At 38.9% G+C, this 19,064-nt stretch overlaps 1 protein-coding gene across 5 annotated transcripts; it reads right to left on the bottom strand.

Moving 5' to 3' along the window:
• Positions 1 to 3,057: 3,057 nt before the first annotated feature.
• Positions 3,058 to 12,369, bottom strand: PTP4A1 (protein tyrosine phosphatase 4A1). 5 transcript variants are annotated; one of them, XM_045498661.1, is made up of 6 exons: positions 12,120 to 12,369; positions 8,031 to 8,575; positions 6,712 to 6,804; positions 6,187 to 6,317; positions 4,920 to 4,994; positions 3,058 to 4,472 (listed from the first exon to the last, which is right to left on the bottom strand). In XM_045498661.1, exons 2-6 carry the CDS (start codon positions 8,133 to 8,135, stop codon positions 4,271 to 4,273), a joined length of 606 nt encoding a protein of 201 aa, XP_045354617.1. In that variant the 5' UTR covers positions 8,136 to 8,575; positions 12,120 to 12,369; the 3' UTR covers positions 3,058 to 4,270. The 5 variants fall into 5 exon arrangements, with proteins under 5 accessions (XP_045354617.1, XP_045354613.1, XP_045354614.1 ...); XM_045498657.1 differs by having other exon boundaries at positions 3,058 to 4,476; positions 12,120 to 12,367; XM_045498658.1 differs by having other exon boundaries at positions 3,058 to 4,476; positions 8,031 to 8,572; positions 12,120 to 12,367.
• Between the last annotated feature and the right edge of the window lie 6,695 nt (positions 12,370 to 19,064).

Genomic DNA, 19,064 nt, shown 5'->3' with positions numbered 1-19,064 from the left:
TTCTCTCCCCATGCTCTGCATCTTATCTATTATATCTAGTCTGGCAGGAAGCCAAATTATCAATGCTGGCTAGTTACTTGATAGTAAGATTAAATAGGCTTTATTTAAGCACCTTTGATTCAATGAGCACACACTTTAATGCCTAAACTTCCTGACATCTATTTTGGTTGCTTGAACTTTATCTCCTATGCTTGATATTTCAGCTATGTGACAGTACTGTGGATATACTCTTTAGGGGAGCCTGGCTGGCTCAGCCTGTAAAGCATGAGAATCTTGATCTCAAGGATGTTAACTAAAGCCCCTCATTGGGCACTGGGCTTAATTTTTTCCACTTTTTAAACTTTGAGAGGTAGTGGTTGCTGCTGTGTATTTCTGCCTTTTCAGCACAATAGAATTGCATTTGGTTGCTGGGTGGCTATGTGACCAGTTCTGTGCAGTGAATTTGATAGAAGTGTTATGTAGGATTTCTTAGTCAAGAACTTAATTATCAAAGCCCTTTTGGCATTTTGTCACCACTAGCATTGTTCTAGAGAGAAGATGCTCTATCCGTTTGGGTCCCTGTGATGCATATGAAGTTCAAGGAATAAATCTAAATTATTTTCAGGGTTGTTTCTGCAGCATTATTTTAGCCTATCTTGACTTACTTCAAAAAAAGTGCAAAAAAAGTAAAACATTCAATCTAAATGAAGAACTTTACAAAAATCACATGGCTTTCACAGAGAACACTTTGTTAAGGAAAATGAGTTCCATAGGCAGTTCAAGAACTCATAAAACCTTTTGTAGTCAGGCATACGTAGCCATAGCTGTGTGGTGTTGTACAGTCACGTTTGAATCTCTGCATTCTATTTATCAGTTACCTAACTGGAGGCTTATATCCCTTATTTATAATATTGGGAAAACAGGATTTTAAAATAATTGAATTATGAAAATTACCTGACAGTAAGATCTTTAATAAATGGTAGCTATTATAACAGCTATATTAATCGGTTGGTCTGGCAATATAGATCTAATTGTAGAGTTACTGTTAATCCTTCCATTCATAACTTAATGCACATAACTGGCTTAATTCATTGAAGGCAAACATTTATTTTCCTTTTCTTTCCAAGATTCTGTTTAGGCTAGTTACACCAAACATAATGCAGAAACATTGTGTCGGACATTTTTAAACCAGTCTTTAATTTCCAATTCAGGTATTATCACACACACACACACACACACACACGCACACACACTCTCAAGAAAGTCAGGGAATATACAGTATAAACATGTATAGCATATCCTACCTTCATGCATTCTTTTTAAAACATACTTTTAAAATGAAGTTCTTTTAAAAGAATTAGAAAATGTAGAAAGAATTACTTATTCTGCCACTTCCCTCTGAAATTCCATTGTCTTAAATTCTAATAGAAAGTGTTCTTAACTATGGAAAGGGCTGGGATATTCACTGGAGACCAAAATCTGGTGATACCATCTTTTATGTTCTCTGCTGTACTCTCAAATGCCTAGAAACAGTAGGTATTTGTCAGATAAATAGAATGACATTTAAAAACAAATCCCAGAGATAAAGGTTCTGAAGCCTAGTTGAGGGACCACAATATCATTTTGAAGTGCTCTGGCTAAAGAGGGGATGTGACCAAATGTAATCACATGCCTGGGCTGGATACTTCTAGGCATAGAGCTGTGTGAAGGTGTGGGAATAAGTGCACTGTTCTAGAAAAAGGGGGGCATTAGGAGCAATAACAAATGAAGGTTACAGTATACTGCAAAATGACCAAGCTCATTTTCTAGGCTTTGCTTTCAACTAGAAGATTGCACGGTCTCCTATAATTCAGTAATCATATTACTCCTCAGCATTATGGTTCCTAGACAGGCCTAGTCAACGTTATGATTTACATCATCCTATTGAGGGAAATTGTTATCCAAAACCAAGTAACCCAATTCTTGAACACCATCTGAAAACTTTTTATATTCAAGACCTCATTATTTCTATTTTATTTCTTATTAGATATAAGGAATCTTCCAGAATGTATTGTGGGTATTCCTATAATTAGTCATATTTACAAGACACAAAGTATTTGGGTAAAAAGCAAATTTCATCATTTGTATACTTACAGATGAGGTTTATAAATTGATTTTAAGCACCATATATATACAATCCAATACTACAAACCAACAATGTTTCAAACTCAAGATGTTTCATTAACCATGATGCCACCTCGTCTCAATAAACAAATGCTGTTTTATGGGCTATATGAGAAAGCAATCATCATTTAGTTATCAATTACACAAAATTATCTTGAAGGTAGACTGTATTTAAAAAAGAACAAAACAACCAAAAAAGCCAGGCTAAATAACTAGCCCCAATTACAAAAGATCAAAGATATAAAGAACTAAGGGTCCCCAGAGATGCCCTCATTCCTTTTGCCTTGGCTCTAAGTTTCAAGAATGGTGCTAAACTGGCATGAAGAGATGGAAGCAAAATCTTTAAAACACAATGTGGAGTACCTTTTTGAATCTTACTCAGTTGTAACTATTTAAAAAAAAAGTTCAAATAAGGACATCTGTCCTTTTTTAGATTAACATGAGCTATACAAAAGAAGCATTTTAGATTATTGAAAGAAATTTAACATTTATTAATCCCTCATGTGCCTGATACTCATGTTCAAATATCAAAACCTACAAAGGGATCTATTATTTGTAAATGATAAACCGGCTCAGAAGTTGCTCAAAACCAGTTATTAATTGTTGGAACTGAGCTTCAAATTAAGGCCTTCCTCTAGTTTAATTCAGGATAGCACACTGGTTGGCAGTGTACTAAGCCTGTAAAAAAGAAAGTCTATAATGGAAAGTATTTTTTAATATTAAGCAGTTCTCACGACCTTAACAAATTGTATCTATAAAGAGCTTACTAAATGTCAACTTCATTTAATCCTTCATTTGTTAAAGGAAAAAAAAAAGAGGACATACTTCAAATGGCACTAAGTGAAGCATACTTCATTTATATCATTTTCTACAAAATAAGTTAACTTTAAGCCAAACAATTTCAATGATGATAAATGCATTTCATTATTTATTTAGATGTTTAAGCTCTCGCACTAGATTTTTACAAGCTGGTGAACACTGACAAATTATTTCTCCCACAGAACTATAACCACACATTCCCAGACAGTATAAATATATGGTTGAACTAACATTAATACACATCACCATTTTATCAATTACATAATAAAACAAATTATCAAGTATCCAAATATTAAGTTACACAGCTCAAAAGGCATATAAAATATTAGATGTCTGCTCAATTCATTAGCAGAAACCCACTTTTTTTTTTTTTTTTTTTTGCAAGAGAGGTTGGGAAGAGAAGGAAAAAAAATCACACTTCAAACAAAAATAAGTTGGTAAACAACTTCAGATAAGAAAAAAAATACAAGAATTTCAGAAATTTTATGATTAAGAATTGTTTTAGCTACAACAAAGCATCTCTACCTTTTAAAAAAATATTTACTAAATTAAAGAGCATATTCTACATGTTCTGCACAAGACAAAGGCAACATTTTACTAAAAATACTTAATAGCCCCCTCCCATTCTTTTTTTCAGGCCCTCCCTGTAAGTTGCACCCCAAAGTGCAAACATTAAAATTAACTGTAAGGCTTTTTTTGTCTGGAGACATTAAAGACATGTGCTTCTGTACAATGTAGATTTTCAAAATGGAGGTTTTCCTTAACAGCACAAAATAAAATTTGTAGAAAGACATGAAACAATCATTGTTAAGACTTGGTAAAAATCCAAAAAAAAAAAGGTCGAGCAAACCTGATGTATACTGGTACAAATGTGGGAGATGTAAACATAAAGTGAGCAGGCAAATAACCATATAGGCCCTAATTTCTATGTTTGAAATGACTGAAGGAATAAACCACATAAGGTCCAGAGTGTTCATAGTTCCTGGGATTTTAGTTCTGTATAACACTAAAAATATACAAGTATTGTGCTGGGTATTTTGGCACCTAATCTTTCTAAATTTCATATATATTGATAAGATTCTGGCATGGGAATAGATTTAAAGACATAACTCAATACTGCATGATTTCAGGAACGGTCAATTGGTACAAGCGATAAGCACATTTTAAATGTTCAACAGCAAGAATCTTTTGCTAAGTGTCCAAAACAGGTTGATCGTAACCCAAGCATAGAGGTTGCAATTCCATCAAACTTGTGGCCTGATAAAACTGCTTTCCAATACTCCTATGGAAGCTTCATTAGACTTATTCACTAAGCCAACACGTTGGCTACTATGTATGACAAATTAGGTCCTGTTTCAAGTTCCACTTCCAAGGCAATGACATCAGGCACCCCAGTTTTATTGAATGCAACAGTTGTTTCTATGACCATTGGAGTCTTTGAAGCGCAGCCGCATTTTAGGACGATATTTCTCCAAATACAAAAGTTGCTTGCTGTTAAAAGCTCCACGCCGCTTTCTGGATGGAGAAAAACAAAAGATGAAGCAACTAAAGCAAAATCCCTCTGTATTTCCATTTACCATGTTATAGGCAATTAATTATTATCTCTTTTGTGGCAATTAATCTTTTGATTAGTATGCTGTGACTTAATGCAGAAATATGGATAGGCATACATGTGTAAATGAAAAAAGGGTAGTAAAAAGTTCAAAATCTTGGGTGTTTAGTTATAATAGTCAAAATTTATATATCCATTTACATGAGGTGTAAAAAAAGACAAATTTATTGGATTAGAACCTCTGTAATATGAACAATTACATGAAATTCAAAAAAGGTAAGATCTTTATTTCCTGGCTTTAATACTGTCTTAAAAATGAACTTAATGGTTAGGTGGACCGTGGGGGAAAATTGTAATATAATTAAACTCACTAACAATGATGAAAAAAAATTCATTACACACTTACTGTCTTATGAACTGTACTGCATCTTCATATTTCATTCCACCTTCAATTAATGCTAGGGCAACAAGCACTGGAGCTCTGGTAAGGTAAGAATTTTGGTAAATCACTTAAAAAAAAAAATAAAATCCTAGGAAATTCAATACTCCAAACATTCCCCAATCCAAAAGTACTATAATTTACTACCCTTCCTATGTAATACCTTATAATAAATCTTGACTTCATGTTAAAAAATTAATAAAGTATCAGCATTTTCCTACCAAACCCAGATTTTTACCTGGAACCAAAAATGAAATATGCCTTGAACTGTTGCAAATAAGTCTAGAAATTAACATTTGTATTATTGGAGGGCAATTTTGAAAAAATTTAGGAGGGTAAATCTTGATAAATGCAGACAATTTTTTCCTGAATTCCAAGCAGTGAAAAGTATATTCCATTAAAAAAAAAAATAAATTGTTTTTAAAGGTCACGAACTCCTCTCCTAAAGATCTTCTGCAAATGTTTGCTTTAACCCCCCTGCCCCCCAATCACTGGGCCATCAGTGTTCATTTTACTTCCCTCCACTAGAATAGAACTTTTTTTTTGGTGCAGGGCATGGAGGGCAGTGGTAGTGATGCACAAATCTGGACATGAATATTTTGGTATTACTGGGTAAGGAGTTCTCATTGAATCAGAATTCAGGATCAAGCACTCTATCAAAAGCACACCATATGCAATGCAAATTACCTTAGAAATGATTCATAGTTCTTTTTCGCAATAAGTTTGGACCATGACTCTAATACCATTGATATAACCTAGCACACACGATTAACTCTGTAAATAATTGTGCCCACAGAGACAAGTGTAAATTACAACTATAGTGTCTGTTAGTTCCAGACTGGAATAATGTACTGGAATACATTATAGTTACATTCATTTATCTTTTTTAAAAAATTTTTAAAAAAATGTTTACTTATTTAAGACAGAGAGGGACAGAGCATGAGCAGGGGAGGAGCAGAGAAAAGAGGGCGACACAGAATCCGAAGCAGGCTCTAGGCTCCGAGCTGTCAGTACAGAGCCCAATGCGGGACTTGAACCCACAAACTTGAGCTGACGTTGGGTGGTTAACCAACTGAGTCACCCAGACACCCCCACCTACTTTTTAGTTTTAATATGTAACATAACAAAGCAAAATGACTCAAAAAATGATAACGGAGTCTTTACTGGAATCAAAAGCAAGTTTTTACTAGAATTAAGACCAATACCATCAAACGGATTTAAGAAATTCTCTTACCTCCCAAGACCTGCAACACAATGAACAGCAATACAACAACCAGGTTCTTCACGAAACTTAATTTTTACAAGGCTTAACCAGTCATCAACAATCTGGTTGGATGGTGGTGCACCATCATCAAAAGGCCAATCCTAAGTCAAAAGAATATTTAAACAGTTTAGATTTTTTAATAAAATACCAAACTAGTAATTCTAAGTTTCTAACACTCCAATGTCTTCAGAAGCATTTTAATATGTCTAAACATGTGTTTTATGAAACCCTACTGTCAATGAAATGCAAATAAGTGCTGAACCTTTGTAAAGATCTCATTACTTCAAAGCTTTACTTAGCTTTCACCTTTATTTAGAAATTAAGATAATGCATTCTCTTGTAATAACTTAAAAAGCTTTACTTAGCTTTCACCTTTATTTAGAAATTAAGATAATGCATTCTCTTGTAATAACTTAAAAAAATTAGGCATTTTGAAGTCGGTCATTTTTTTTGTAGCACAGTATCATAAACACATAGGAACTATTATATACTTACGAGAACATGGATGCCCTCTTTCTCTACAAGAGTAGTGTCATAAGTTGCTTCACATACTCTTACTATTGTGGTAACACCATACTTCTTAAGTTCCTGGATAAAACATACATAAAACACACTTAATAAGTCTTTACAACAATGTTACTATTGCTCACCAACTGTCCAACAGGTATTGCTAGTTAACAGAAATTCATTCATGGAATCACTAATATAACCTAGGTATGTTTAATAGGGAAGTGAAATCTTGTTTTAAGTGACAATACCAGAGCAGCATAAAAAAGGGGAAATACTAAACATCACATATTTTTAACAAATGAGACGTTAAAAAAAAATCCTATGGCCCTTCATACATGGAAGTTGTTTATAGTCATGGTAACACAAGCTGGATGGAGATCAAGTACTACCAAAAGAGGATTAGAAGCAATTCAGGGACAAAGATAAATAAAATAGAACCCAAAGGAATCACTCATGACTATAAGTAATCTGACCTGACATGATTACATTAGTTCCTTAAACTTTTGCTCATTTGCAGTACATACTGTAATTTAGAACCTTAGAAGTAAATTCAAAGACTCTAAAATCCTGAAACTACAGTGTAAAAAAACCAACATCATTTAAAACTACAGGGTATAAGACTCATAATCCATTATTACTAATTATAATTGGTAGCTAAAAATTGGCTTCTAAGCATCAAATAGGGTCCAAAACATAAGCTAACTTTGGTTATGATATTAGTCATTAGGCTAAGCAGATACATGAAAAATGTCTACGTGGTAGCCTTCCTCCTATAAATTTCTTGTGAAAACCATACTGTTATACCACCCTCACGGAAATTTAAATAAGCAAACTGTGAGGCATGAACAACTAAATTATCTTATTATAAATCCAAACTAATTCAAGTACATGTCCTTCTTTAGATGTAAAAAATAACCTAAAGGGAAAAACCTGATATTTCATTTCTGGGAATTGAACTGCAGTTATACCAACAGAAATTTTCTTTCTTTTTAACATTTATTTATTTTTAAAAGAGAGAGAGAGAGAGAGACAGACAGACAGACAGAGTGCAAGTGGGGGAGGGGCACAGAGAGAGGGAGGCACAGAATCCGAAGTAGGTTCCAGGCTCTGAGCTGTCAGCACAGAGCCTGACAGGGGCCTCAAACTCACAAATTGTGAGATCATGACCTAAGTGGAAGTCGGACACTTAACTGATTGAGTCACCCAAGCGCCCCGCTCCAAACAAAAATTTTCTAAACTAATATTTTGTTAGATAAAAAGCCCCACCACCAAACTGTAATCAATATAAGAGTATCAAACCTTACCTCTATAAATTTGTTTAAGGTCGCATTGGTTGGATTGTGTGTAATGAGAAATCTCATGTTCTTGTATGTGACTTCCACAGGAGCTGGGCGGTTCATTCGAGCCATGTTAATTTTGTTAAAAACACTCAATAAGGTTATGAAAGAATTTTAAAAATTGAAACAGAAATGATGCAAAGAAACTGAGTCTACTTCGATATACTCCACTTGAAATTCTCAGTGCTTTGAGTATGAAGTTGGGAGTAATGGGAAATGAAATGAACCTCCTAACAAGAAGCAGCAATTCTTCAATCCAGTAATACTGAGGCAACAGAAAGGAAGTGCACTGAGGTTTACCCCATCCAGGTCAGAACTCTTGTAAAATGCTCTGTGGATTTCAATTCAACACTCTGTGTCCAGGTTAACCACTCTTATGGGGGCTTCTTGGTGGAGTAGTAATGAATTTCTACAGTTCACTTGTCTGCATAGAGGTCGTGCTGTGCCTGGCAGTAATCTCCACTGCCCTTCAGAAACTCCATAAATGTGTGACCAAGAACACCACAGAACTGCTGTTTAAAAGAAAAAAAGAGAGAGAAAAAAAATTGTTTTCTAATTCAAAGGAATATGTTACACTTTTGTAGTATTTAAGTGCACAACTACCTTCAAATATGGGCCCAACCCACCTCTTCAACTTTTACTGAAAATACAAAAATATAAGAGTGATTACAGATTAAAGCAATAACCATAAAACAAGCATTCACAAGTAGATTACTTTAAATTGAAATTACTGCCCTAAAACAGAAAACCCTCAAATACCATTGTTACCTTTGGTCAATATCACTTACATGTATTTTTCAATTAATTATTCATTTTAAATAGTTATTGGCTTTACACTGTTATAAGCTCTACCTACGAACAGCTTTCTATGTAGAGTTTTCCAACTAATAAAATATTTTTACATATTGTAAACTTCATGAAAAGTTTGGAAGCTGTTAGTTCTTGCATAGTTTACTTACTCCTCTAAAGACTCAACCTATGTGTGTGTGTGTGTGTGTGTGTGTGTGTGTATATATATATATATTTTTTGTTTGTTTGTTTTGTTTTTGTTTTTGTTTTAACCTTTATTTTTAAAGTACTCTCTGCAACCAACATGGGGCTCAAACTTACAATCCTAAGGATCAAGAGTCACACGTTCAACTGACATAGCCAGCCCGGCTCCCCTCAACCAATATGTTCTTAAGAGGAAAAACAGAAACTAGTTTTCAAATTCTTCCAGATACACTATCTCATTTGATTCTTAGCAACCTAATAATTCCCTTTCAACAGATTTTCCTTATCTGAGTCTTTGAAAGTCAATCAACTTATTATATGAAGTATCATAAGGATATACATTTATTAAAAAAAAAAAAAAAGACTTGTGTTTGCATGTGTGCTTAGGAGTAAAGCCAGGAGTAAGAAAAATTCATAGGTTAATAAAAGCACCAAGTACCAGGCACTGCCTCAAACACTTTATATGTATTTCCAAAGGCAAATTACCCAATAAAATGTATTCTTTTAAGAATAAAAGATTCTCCTAAATTTAAACATTTAAAAGGCTTAAAATTAAATTCAATCTATCTGCTATTTTCATTTTGCAACTTTAAATAGCATTTTGCACCATGCCAGTTATAGGCTCCAGAATAACTTTGCTACATTTTGAAGAATTCACATATGGCAAATCATTGAAACATCAAGTCAAAAACCCAGTTCATTTTTCCTGTCAAAACAAAGGAACTAGCCTCAGGAGTCATTTCTTACAAGATTGTCCCAGAAGAAAGAGGACTTTCATTATTCCAAATTTGTTTAAATGAGCCCTCAGAGGTTATTCCTTCACCTATTTGCTAGCTGGGTTAAAACATTAGTGACTACCATTAAGGACTTTGCTCTACTACAGCAAACACAGACTGCAGTAATCTGGAAAATAATTTCAATTATATATTTTCCTCAAATCCTAAATATTATTTCCTTAGAATTGAAAAAAAAAAAAAAAAGTGATTCTGGCAGCTTTTCCATGACATACAAGGAATTTAAGAATCTTTGTAAAGTGTTAAGTGCAATGACCCGTGTAGTTCGGTATTCTGATTTCCAGATACTCTTTTGTCAACTGAAAGCAAATATGTAAGACAGTATTTCACATCACGATTTCTACATTTAACAGCTAAAATTCTCGTCACATCTGAGTCTCGACACATCTCTTCATATAAGCAACTTTCATCAGGGAGCAAAGAAAGCAACAGAAATAATTCACTTAGTGGAGCCATCCAGTGGCTGGGGGGGAACTTCCACCAAAATAGCAGTCACCACAGCTACCTAACACCTTTCCTTACTGCCTAAGACATTTCCTCATTACCAATTTCCTTTCCACAGGAGAAACTATCCACAATAGGCTGCTCAGAAATACCAAGGAACGTCTCTCCCCTTCCACCTAGCAGTGCATATAATCACAATAATATACACAGAGAGAAGAAAGCAGTTTCTGTGCAGAAGCTTAAGTTGGTCTGTCAGACTGCAGTCAAAGCAATTAATCTGCAGGACCACTTTGTCCAGTAGTTCGTTGGAAAGTTTGTTTCAGATCTACTTGTATCTTAGGTAACGCACCTGGTACAGAGCATATGTGAAATGCATGGGAATGATCTAGCTTTTAGTTTTCAACCGATTTACTGCCATCAAACAAAATTCATATAAAAAGAATAACAGGAAGCATTGCCTCAGAATCTGGATCCCAAGCAGGTCGACGGTTCCAACTACAGTGCAAATAACAACTTAATACTCTTGGAATGGCAGAAGGCTTCCACCGACAGAAGATAAACCTCAGAATTCTGGCTCTGGTTGCCTGCCGTTGCCACAAGCCAAAAGCAGGCAACAACACATTACACCAAGGATTTCAGGAACAGTTCTAAATAGTCCCCTATTAAAAGGCGCCATCCAGGGCCCCAAAGATTGGCAGGGAAAGTGCATACTGGTGCCCGGCCGTGGACTCCTTCGCTTCAGTGCAACAGTAGTCCTGGCAGTTTCCAAGGCGCTCAGACCCAGACCATTTCTCCACCGACTTGTCCCAGAGAAAGGACAAGACTCGACTTGTTCCCATTATCCAGAGCCCGAAGTGGGGCGTTAAATCCGGAACAGCTCGAATTACCAGGTGGAGACTGAGGGAGCAGGGCGGGGCAGGGAGTCGGTGTCCTCACCTAGCAGAGCTGCGCACTAGCCCCCGTAAGGCTGCAGCTCGGGGAAAGCCCCCGATGGCCGCAGCTCAGCACACGCGGCCGTGCGCGCCGGGGCCCGCCCGCGGCGCTCCCTCTCCGCGCCGCAATCACGGGTTCGCGCCGCGCCTTTAGTCAGGCGCGGACGCCGAGGCCATTTTGTCTGAGGCGCCGGTCGGGCCGCGGAGCACAGGGGTGGCGGCACCAGGCTCCTGTCCCGCTCCGGGCCGCGAGCCCGGAGACCTCCCGGTCGAGACCGTTATCAGCCTCGCCCGCTGCCCCGCCTACTCCACGCCCGCCCGGGTCTGGTGGCGACCCCGCCGCCGCACCCTCCCCGTATCCGGCTCCGCAGTGACACGCGCAGCCCTTGCCCCACCCCGGGCCACGTCTCCCGCTTCCCAGGCGGGCCGCTCTCTTTCGGCCAAACAAAGGGGACTCGGGACGCCGCGGAGCCCGCCGGGCCCCGGCCAGGCGCGCCAGACCCGAGGGCCAAGGGCGGAGGCGGCGGTCACAAAGCGGCTTTTGTGCCGCCCCGCCCGGCCTGCTGCGGTGGCCGAAACCGCCCCCGCCCGCCGCGCAGGCCCGGCCGCACCGCCCCCACCGTCCCCGGCTCGGCGGGGATGAGGAAGCCGGTGCCTCTGGCAGCCAACCGCCACTCCGCAACCCCGTGGACCCCAGCGTTCGCCTCCCCGCAGCCAGCCCCACCGGCCGGCCACAGGCCCGTAGTCCGGACCGCTCCTGCCAGGGACCCACCGGAACTGCGTGCTGGGGCGGTGGGGAGCGGACGCCGGGCTCCGAACAAAGGCGACGGTGGGGATGGGGGGGCCGGCCGTGGAGCCCCGGCCCCAGAGGCGGCTGTGCGACGGATACTCACAGGAATATGTTTACTCATTGAAGATTGTGGCCTAATCATACAGCCGGTCCCGAGGCGGCGGCGACACAGGCGGTGGCGGCGGCTGCAGGGCAGGGGGTAGCGGTGGTCTTCGCGGGGCGGCGGCGGCTTTGCAGGCGGCGGCGGGGGCACCAGACTCTACCATGCAGTGAGCGGCTCCGAGGAGAGCGCGTAGCCCAGCCGGCCCGCAGTACAGGGAGCCAATACGCGCGCCGAGGCGCCCTTGCGTCACAAACCCTCTGTTTTATAGCCGGCACGACGTGTGAACTCCCGGCCACCAATCACCGCCGGGGGCCCCAGGCCGAGCGCCGACGAGCGGGGGCGGAGACCCGCCCCTTGCGGACGTCACCGCGCGGCGGCCGCTGCCGGTGAGAACCGGTTGATGAATGGCGAAGCGCTGGAGTCGTAGCATCTCTAGGGCGGGGGAGGGAAGGGGCAGTGGAGGGACTCAGGGGTGGACGAAGTCTAGGGTGGGGAAGGAATGGGAGCGGGAGAAGATTTCGATCGACTGTAAGGAATCACGCCGGAAGCCCTGGTTGTCATAGTTAAAACCGCCGAGGAGTGCGTAGATGTCACATGGGGAGCTTTGAAGTTGCCTCAAACTTAAAATGCAATCCCTTTAGGGCTGGAACCGTGCCTTAGCCCCGACCCTACTTTCTTCTGCCATAAGTCAAACCACAGTCATCTTTGTCAGCGGTTTACTTTGGCACCTGCGCCACTACGATCTCCGTCATCAAATAATATTTATGTCGCACGGCCGCTGTACCCGGTGACTCAACACCTTGAATGCCACGGCCCTAGGCTCGGACAGGGTGGATACTTGTCGCCGGGGGCACTTTCAAGCGGGGAGAAACTTCGCAAACTTCTGCTAGGGGAGACTGGGAGAGTACCTTGTGAGACAGATAAAGCCCCATGCTTCCTATAGTCTTTTTTGGTCACGCCTCCATACTACACACGCGGGCGACTGCAGTTGGCTCAGTTGTGGCATTTCGAAATCACATGCATCCTTTGTACTGCTGCTCACTTGATGTGTTGTCACAGATAATGAAAGGTTAGTCACTGCTAGAAGGAAGCGTTTTAAAAATTAAGAATCTTTGGTTATGTCAAGGACTGCTGTAATTTTTTGTGTCAAAGCTAAAGCTTGCTTTCTTTTTTCTTTCTTTCTTTCTTTCTTTCTTTCTTTCTTTCTTTCTTTCTTTCTTTCTTTCTTTCTTTCTTTCTTTCTTTCTTGTTTTGTTCATTTTCAGTTCTGTTCCACTGTTTTCATAATTTAGGCCCTTAAGAAGTAAAGCTTTATAATTGTTCTGTGTTACACAAGGGCAACTTTGTCACAATCTGGAAACCCTTTCTCCTCTACTTTATGGAGGGACTAAACAGGACTTTTACCTGCTTTGAAGAACTCGATTTTCTACTAACACTGAGGCCTTTTGTTTGCTGTTTTCACAGAGCAGTAGATTGAAAACGGCTTTAGGGATCAAACTGTGTTCTTGGTCAGTGTAGTGCACCATTTTAGGATTTATTAGTACTTCTATTCAGAGACCGTGCTTGGGTAGTTATTCAACATTCTTATAAACATATACTCTGTAAACAAAGTAAGTAAGCACTTTTGAAAAAAGGAATTGGACCAGGCTCTTACCGAAGCAAAAATAAAATCATCTTCATTTTAAAGAAATTCCTCTCCTAGGAAACTTTGAATCCATCTAAATCAAGGAAAACTACAGAGCTGAGAAATATATAATGTCCTTTTACAAATACACTGTAACAGAAGTAAATATTTTAAAGTGTTATGTAAAAAAAAAAAAAAGGAGTATAAAAAAAATCTTGGGGTGTGAGGGACCTTCCTAAGTAGGTCAGGGAACTCAGTCACACAGAAAAGGATTTTCATTATATAAAAATTAAAAACTTCTATATGGCAAAAACTTTTAATAAAGTTTAAATATTAATGCACACTATGAGAAAATATTAACAACATGTCATGGGCAGAATTAACTTCATAATAAATGCAAAACTTGACCAACATGTACAAGAGTGTAGTTGAAAAACAATCAGCTATTCTCACTCCAAAGGTGGTCAACACAGTGATGCTAATTGGAATGGTGGAAAGTTTTTCATGTAATGACTTTTCAAAAAATGAATGTGCTGGACAAGATATAAATTCAACAAATAGTAAGCAGAGACAAATCAGCCTTAGCCAGTTTTCTTGCAAAACTTGTGATACAAGTTGTGAGCCTCGTAAGGCACACATCTTGTAATTGCCGTAAGTAGTACTGACATGAAATATCCAGTCAGTTACGTTCATCAACCTCTAAAAGCCGGGCCCAAACTCACAAGTGGATTAATCAGCTTCCAGACATCTTAGCCTCTCAGATGAGGTACCACCTTCTTCTATTTTGAAAAGGACATAGGTCAAGGATGAAAAACTAGAGAAAGCTTTTGCTGTTGAGAGAAAGGACACACTTTAAACGAGATATAAATATGGTCTTGCTCAGGGTAGTCATGGGCCTGTCACTCTGGCAGCTGTCATGTTTACAAGTGTCCTGTGCCATTGTGGTTCACTGCTGTGCTGAGGGTGTCTGCTCTAGTCAGCCCAATAGTTTAAAGGTGTTGACTCTCACAGAGCAGTAGTCCATCCCCCACATCGGTCAGAGACTCCTGTGGTCTGAAGACTCACTAACCTCTATTGATTTGCATTTGGAGCATCAGCACCTGCACTTATTAGCAAAAGGTCTCCAGACTGAGCCAACATGCTTGCAAATAGTGGTCCAGACATCTACAGGTAAGAAAACCCAATGCTGAAAGCCAGTGCTTTTGCTAAGCTCCAGAAGAAGCCCTGAAATGAAAGGCTTCTGCCACTAAACAAGACGCCCAGCTATAAGTTACTTTACTCAGCAAAACATGTCCTTGAGCTCATCAAGGTAGGTAGGACTTTTTATCAACATATTCAAAATGCAAAATCCGACAGTTGGGAGATAAAAATGTCTCTAAGACCATTATGAGGAAGATCCTTATGGAAGAGGAAATACCACAGAAGACAACAAATCAGCAAATCCTGATGTTGACGAACAGAGAAATCCTTACGAGTGTGGCAGATCTCATAGTAAACATGGGATGATTTCAGTTATACCAGACATATAAGAGGAATGGAGGATTTCATCCCTTTCAATCTCCTTAGGTCGATTGAGACAATAGAATGGTGATTTGGGGCTGTGAGGAAGTCTGATTAAAAACATTTAATAGGGGCACCTGGCTGGCTCAGGAAGTAGAGCACTTGACTCTCAATTTCAGGGTCATGAGTTCAAGCCCCACATTGGATGGAGCCTACTTTAAAAACAAAACAGGGGCGCCTGGGTGGCTCAGTCAGTTGGGTGTCTGACTTCGGCTCAGGTCATGATCTCACGGTTCGTGGGTTCAAGCCCCATATCAGGCTCTGTGCTGACGGCTCAGAGCCTGGAGCCTGCTTCAGATTCTGTGTCTCCCTCTCTCTCTCTGCCCCACCCCTGCTTGCTCTCTGTCTCTCAAAAGTGAATAAACATTAAAAAAAAGTTAAAAACAAAAAACAAAACGAAAAACCTTCACATTTAATATGATATGTTTATTACCATCGCAATAATAGAAAGGTCAAATGTGACAATACCAACCCAGAAACAAACACTAGACTTCAATATATAATAATGTGCCGAGTATACTTAGTAGAGGCAAATACTACAGTGGGTGTCTGGATACCAGTACAGAGGTCAATCTTAAGTATATTCCCATACTTAAGAAGTGTCCTAAAAATTTAGGGACACAACTGTAATTACACCACTGTAAAAGTTTTGTTTCCTTTTGCTGTTATAGAAAAGCCTATTACATTTTATATCTAGAATTAATCTTCCTATGTGATTGTAAAAAAAATGTTAAAAAATGTAGAGGACACTTAAATTTCTGTGAACATGTAATTGTCAGCATGAATGTTTAAAACTGAAGCATGCTCTATGTTAAAAAGTTTTCTTTCCTTAAGACACTGATTTAAAGTTTTATCAAGTCTTTTTTTTATGTATTTGTATGTATTTTTGTGTATTTATTTTACTGAGATATAATTGACATACAACATCATATTAGTTTTAGGTATCCAATCTAATGACTCAATATTTATATATATATTGTGAAATAATCCCCACAGTAAGTCTAGCTAACATCCATGGCCATGCATAGTTATATTTTTTTTTGTGTGTGTGATGAGGATATCAAGTCTTTTTAATAGGTTTGATGAATAATAAAACCAAACAATAGTACCACATCATTTCTGTGGGAATTTTAGACACAGAAATCTCCAAACAAGCACTTAAGCTTGTCACAACAAACCTTTCGAGGTCAAAGTCCATTGGCTAATCACTGTACTTGGGCTATTGTGTTTTGTATATGTCAGACATAGAAACTGTCAGAGACCTAGGTGGATGCTAAAGATGTAAATATCTTTAGGTAAGTGAGTCCTGCTGGATCAGAAATAAACATTTTATTAAGTCATCAAACCCAATCATTAGAAGTAATATTTTCTCAGTAAAATTAAGGAATTTTCAAACAACTTAAAGAAAATTGTCCACTTTAAGAAATAATTCTCTTCAGTTAATCTCTATTTTGTCCATCGTCTGTACCTTTTTAAAAAAAAATTATTTATTTGAGAGAGAAATTGAGAGATTAAGAGAGAGGAGGAGGAGGGGCAGAGAGAGAGAGACTGAGAGAGAATCCCAAGCAGGCTCTGTGCTGCCAGTTCAGAACCCAAAGTGGGGCTCAATCTCATGAACCTTGAGATCATGACCTGAGCCAAAATCAAGAGTTGGATTGGTTAACAGACTGAGCCACCCAGGAGCCCCATCCCTCTACTTTTCATAACTAATTTTAATCAACTTAAATACAAACCTGGAAATTGCTTAGGTAAATTCAAATCAGATGAGAATGTGTTTTCACCTTAGAGATCTTGCCACTTAATATAGTATTTACTTCTGTGGAGGTTCAGCATGCATATTACAATGTGATGGACAGATTAGTCAAAATAATATTTACATCTGCATGTTGGAAAGAACTGCTTCCTTGAGACAGTGAATAAAGGACTTATTATGGACCTATAATAATTCATAGCATTTTCATAGCATGCCATTATTATGACTGATTCACATACTGTTACCTGGAAGAATTTAGCTTGAGAAAACTCTTCTTATTTAGTAAACTTTGAAAAATTTATTTTGCTTTTCTAAAGTCTGAATGAAAATCCCTTGGGAATTGGAAATCAGGAGGGCCATACTTTCCATAGAACGGTTTAGAACATATTGAATTATGCCACAGTCTGGAGTGAGTAAAAAATTGCTTAGGAAAGGAGAATTTAATCTGGACAGAGAAAGGGAATGGAGTATAAATAAATTTTAAAGGTTGGTTATGCATGCTATGGCAAAGCTGTCACTTGACAGGTTTAATTTACAGAGTTGGCATTTAGGCTGCAGATAATCCAGACAGACACTGACCTAAGCAGCATTACTGGGGTAAGCCTTACATAAGGAGAAATGTTCTTGAACAGTTTCTGACAAACATAATAACCTTTATTTAACTAAAAGCTACAGTAGCCATACTTTTTTTTTCCTACTCTAACACAATTTTTTTTTTTTAATAACCAGGCATTTTGAACAAACATTGCTATCTTAGTGCATTTCTCATTGTAAGATACTGAGTACGAGTGAAATAAGTAAAATAAGCCAGCAGAGAAGAATGAGCATCATATAATTTCACTTATATATGGAATCTAAAAAACAAATGAACAAACAAAAGCAGAAGCAGACCCATAAATACAAAGAACAAACTAGTGGTTGCCAGACGGGAGAGGGTCTTGGGGGGTGGGCAAAATAGGTATCGAGGAATGAGAGTTATAGGCTTCCAGTTATGGAATGAATAAGTCAAGGGAACAAAAGCTAAAGCATAGGTAATATAGTCAGTGGTATTGTAATAGCAGTGTTTGGTGAGCACAGCATAATGTATAGAGTTGTATAATAATTTTGTTGTGCACCTGAAACTAATGTAACATTGTGTGTCAACTGTACTTCAATTTTAAAAAAGGAGGAACATTGGTATAGTAGCATTTTGAGATTTTTTTCTATTTAAGGACAGTTGTCATATTATATAGCCCTTGAATCCTCACACATATTAATATACATAGTAGACACTCAACTAACATTTTTTTGGATATGATCAGGTTACTTTTTCACTTAAAATCCTTTTGGGGCATCCCAGTCCTAGTTTTCCCAGTCCTAAATTTTCTTTGCAGGCGCCTTTAACAATGGTGTTTGCTGGCGTTTTGTCCTTCAGTCTCTAGGCCCCATTCTGTATGCTCCCTGGGGTTTTCACCTACCATAGCTTTGGTTCTTGATCTTCCCTCCCTCCTCAACACTTCCGGCACTCTGCTCTCTTATGAAGAGCAATGTAAATGTTGTTTTTGCCTCCAATATAACTTATATACAGACGAGGAAAGAGAAAATAGCAAGCGACTAAGCAAAGAATAGAAGTAGAAGTTGTAATATGTGTTGCGAAGGAGGTAAGCAGAATAGCTGGTGGGGTGACTTACTTTAGGCAGGGAAGTCAGGGGCGGTATCTCCCAGGAGACCCAGACCTAAATGACAAGAATGAGTCACGGTAAGAGGGAGAGGAGGAGAGAGATTCTTGGTGGAGAAAAATGACAAAACAAATAACTGAGGTGGGAAAAGGTTGGTGGTGCTCAAAAAGATGAAACCCGAGGAGCTTCGGCACAATAAGGGAAGAAAGACAGGTGTCGGCCTGGAGACCTGGCAGAGACCAAATCATGCCAGCCTTGGTAAGAATTTGGATTTTTATTTTAAGGACAATGAGCAACAGCTGTAGAACAGGAAATATATGTTTTAAGAACATAATTTTTCTTATTCTGTG

The sequence above is a fragment of the Leopardus geoffroyi genome, chromosome B2 (assembly GCF_018350155.1).
Source record: "Leopardus geoffroyi isolate Oge1 chromosome B2, O.geoffroyi_Oge1_pat1.0, whole genome shotgun sequence".
In the NCBI taxonomy this organism is placed as follows: Eukaryota; Metazoa; Chordata; class Mammalia; order Carnivora; family Felidae; genus Leopardus; species Leopardus geoffroyi.
The sequence above is the reverse complement of the archived record's forward strand: the minus strand, read 5'-3'. Positions and strand labels throughout refer to the sequence as shown.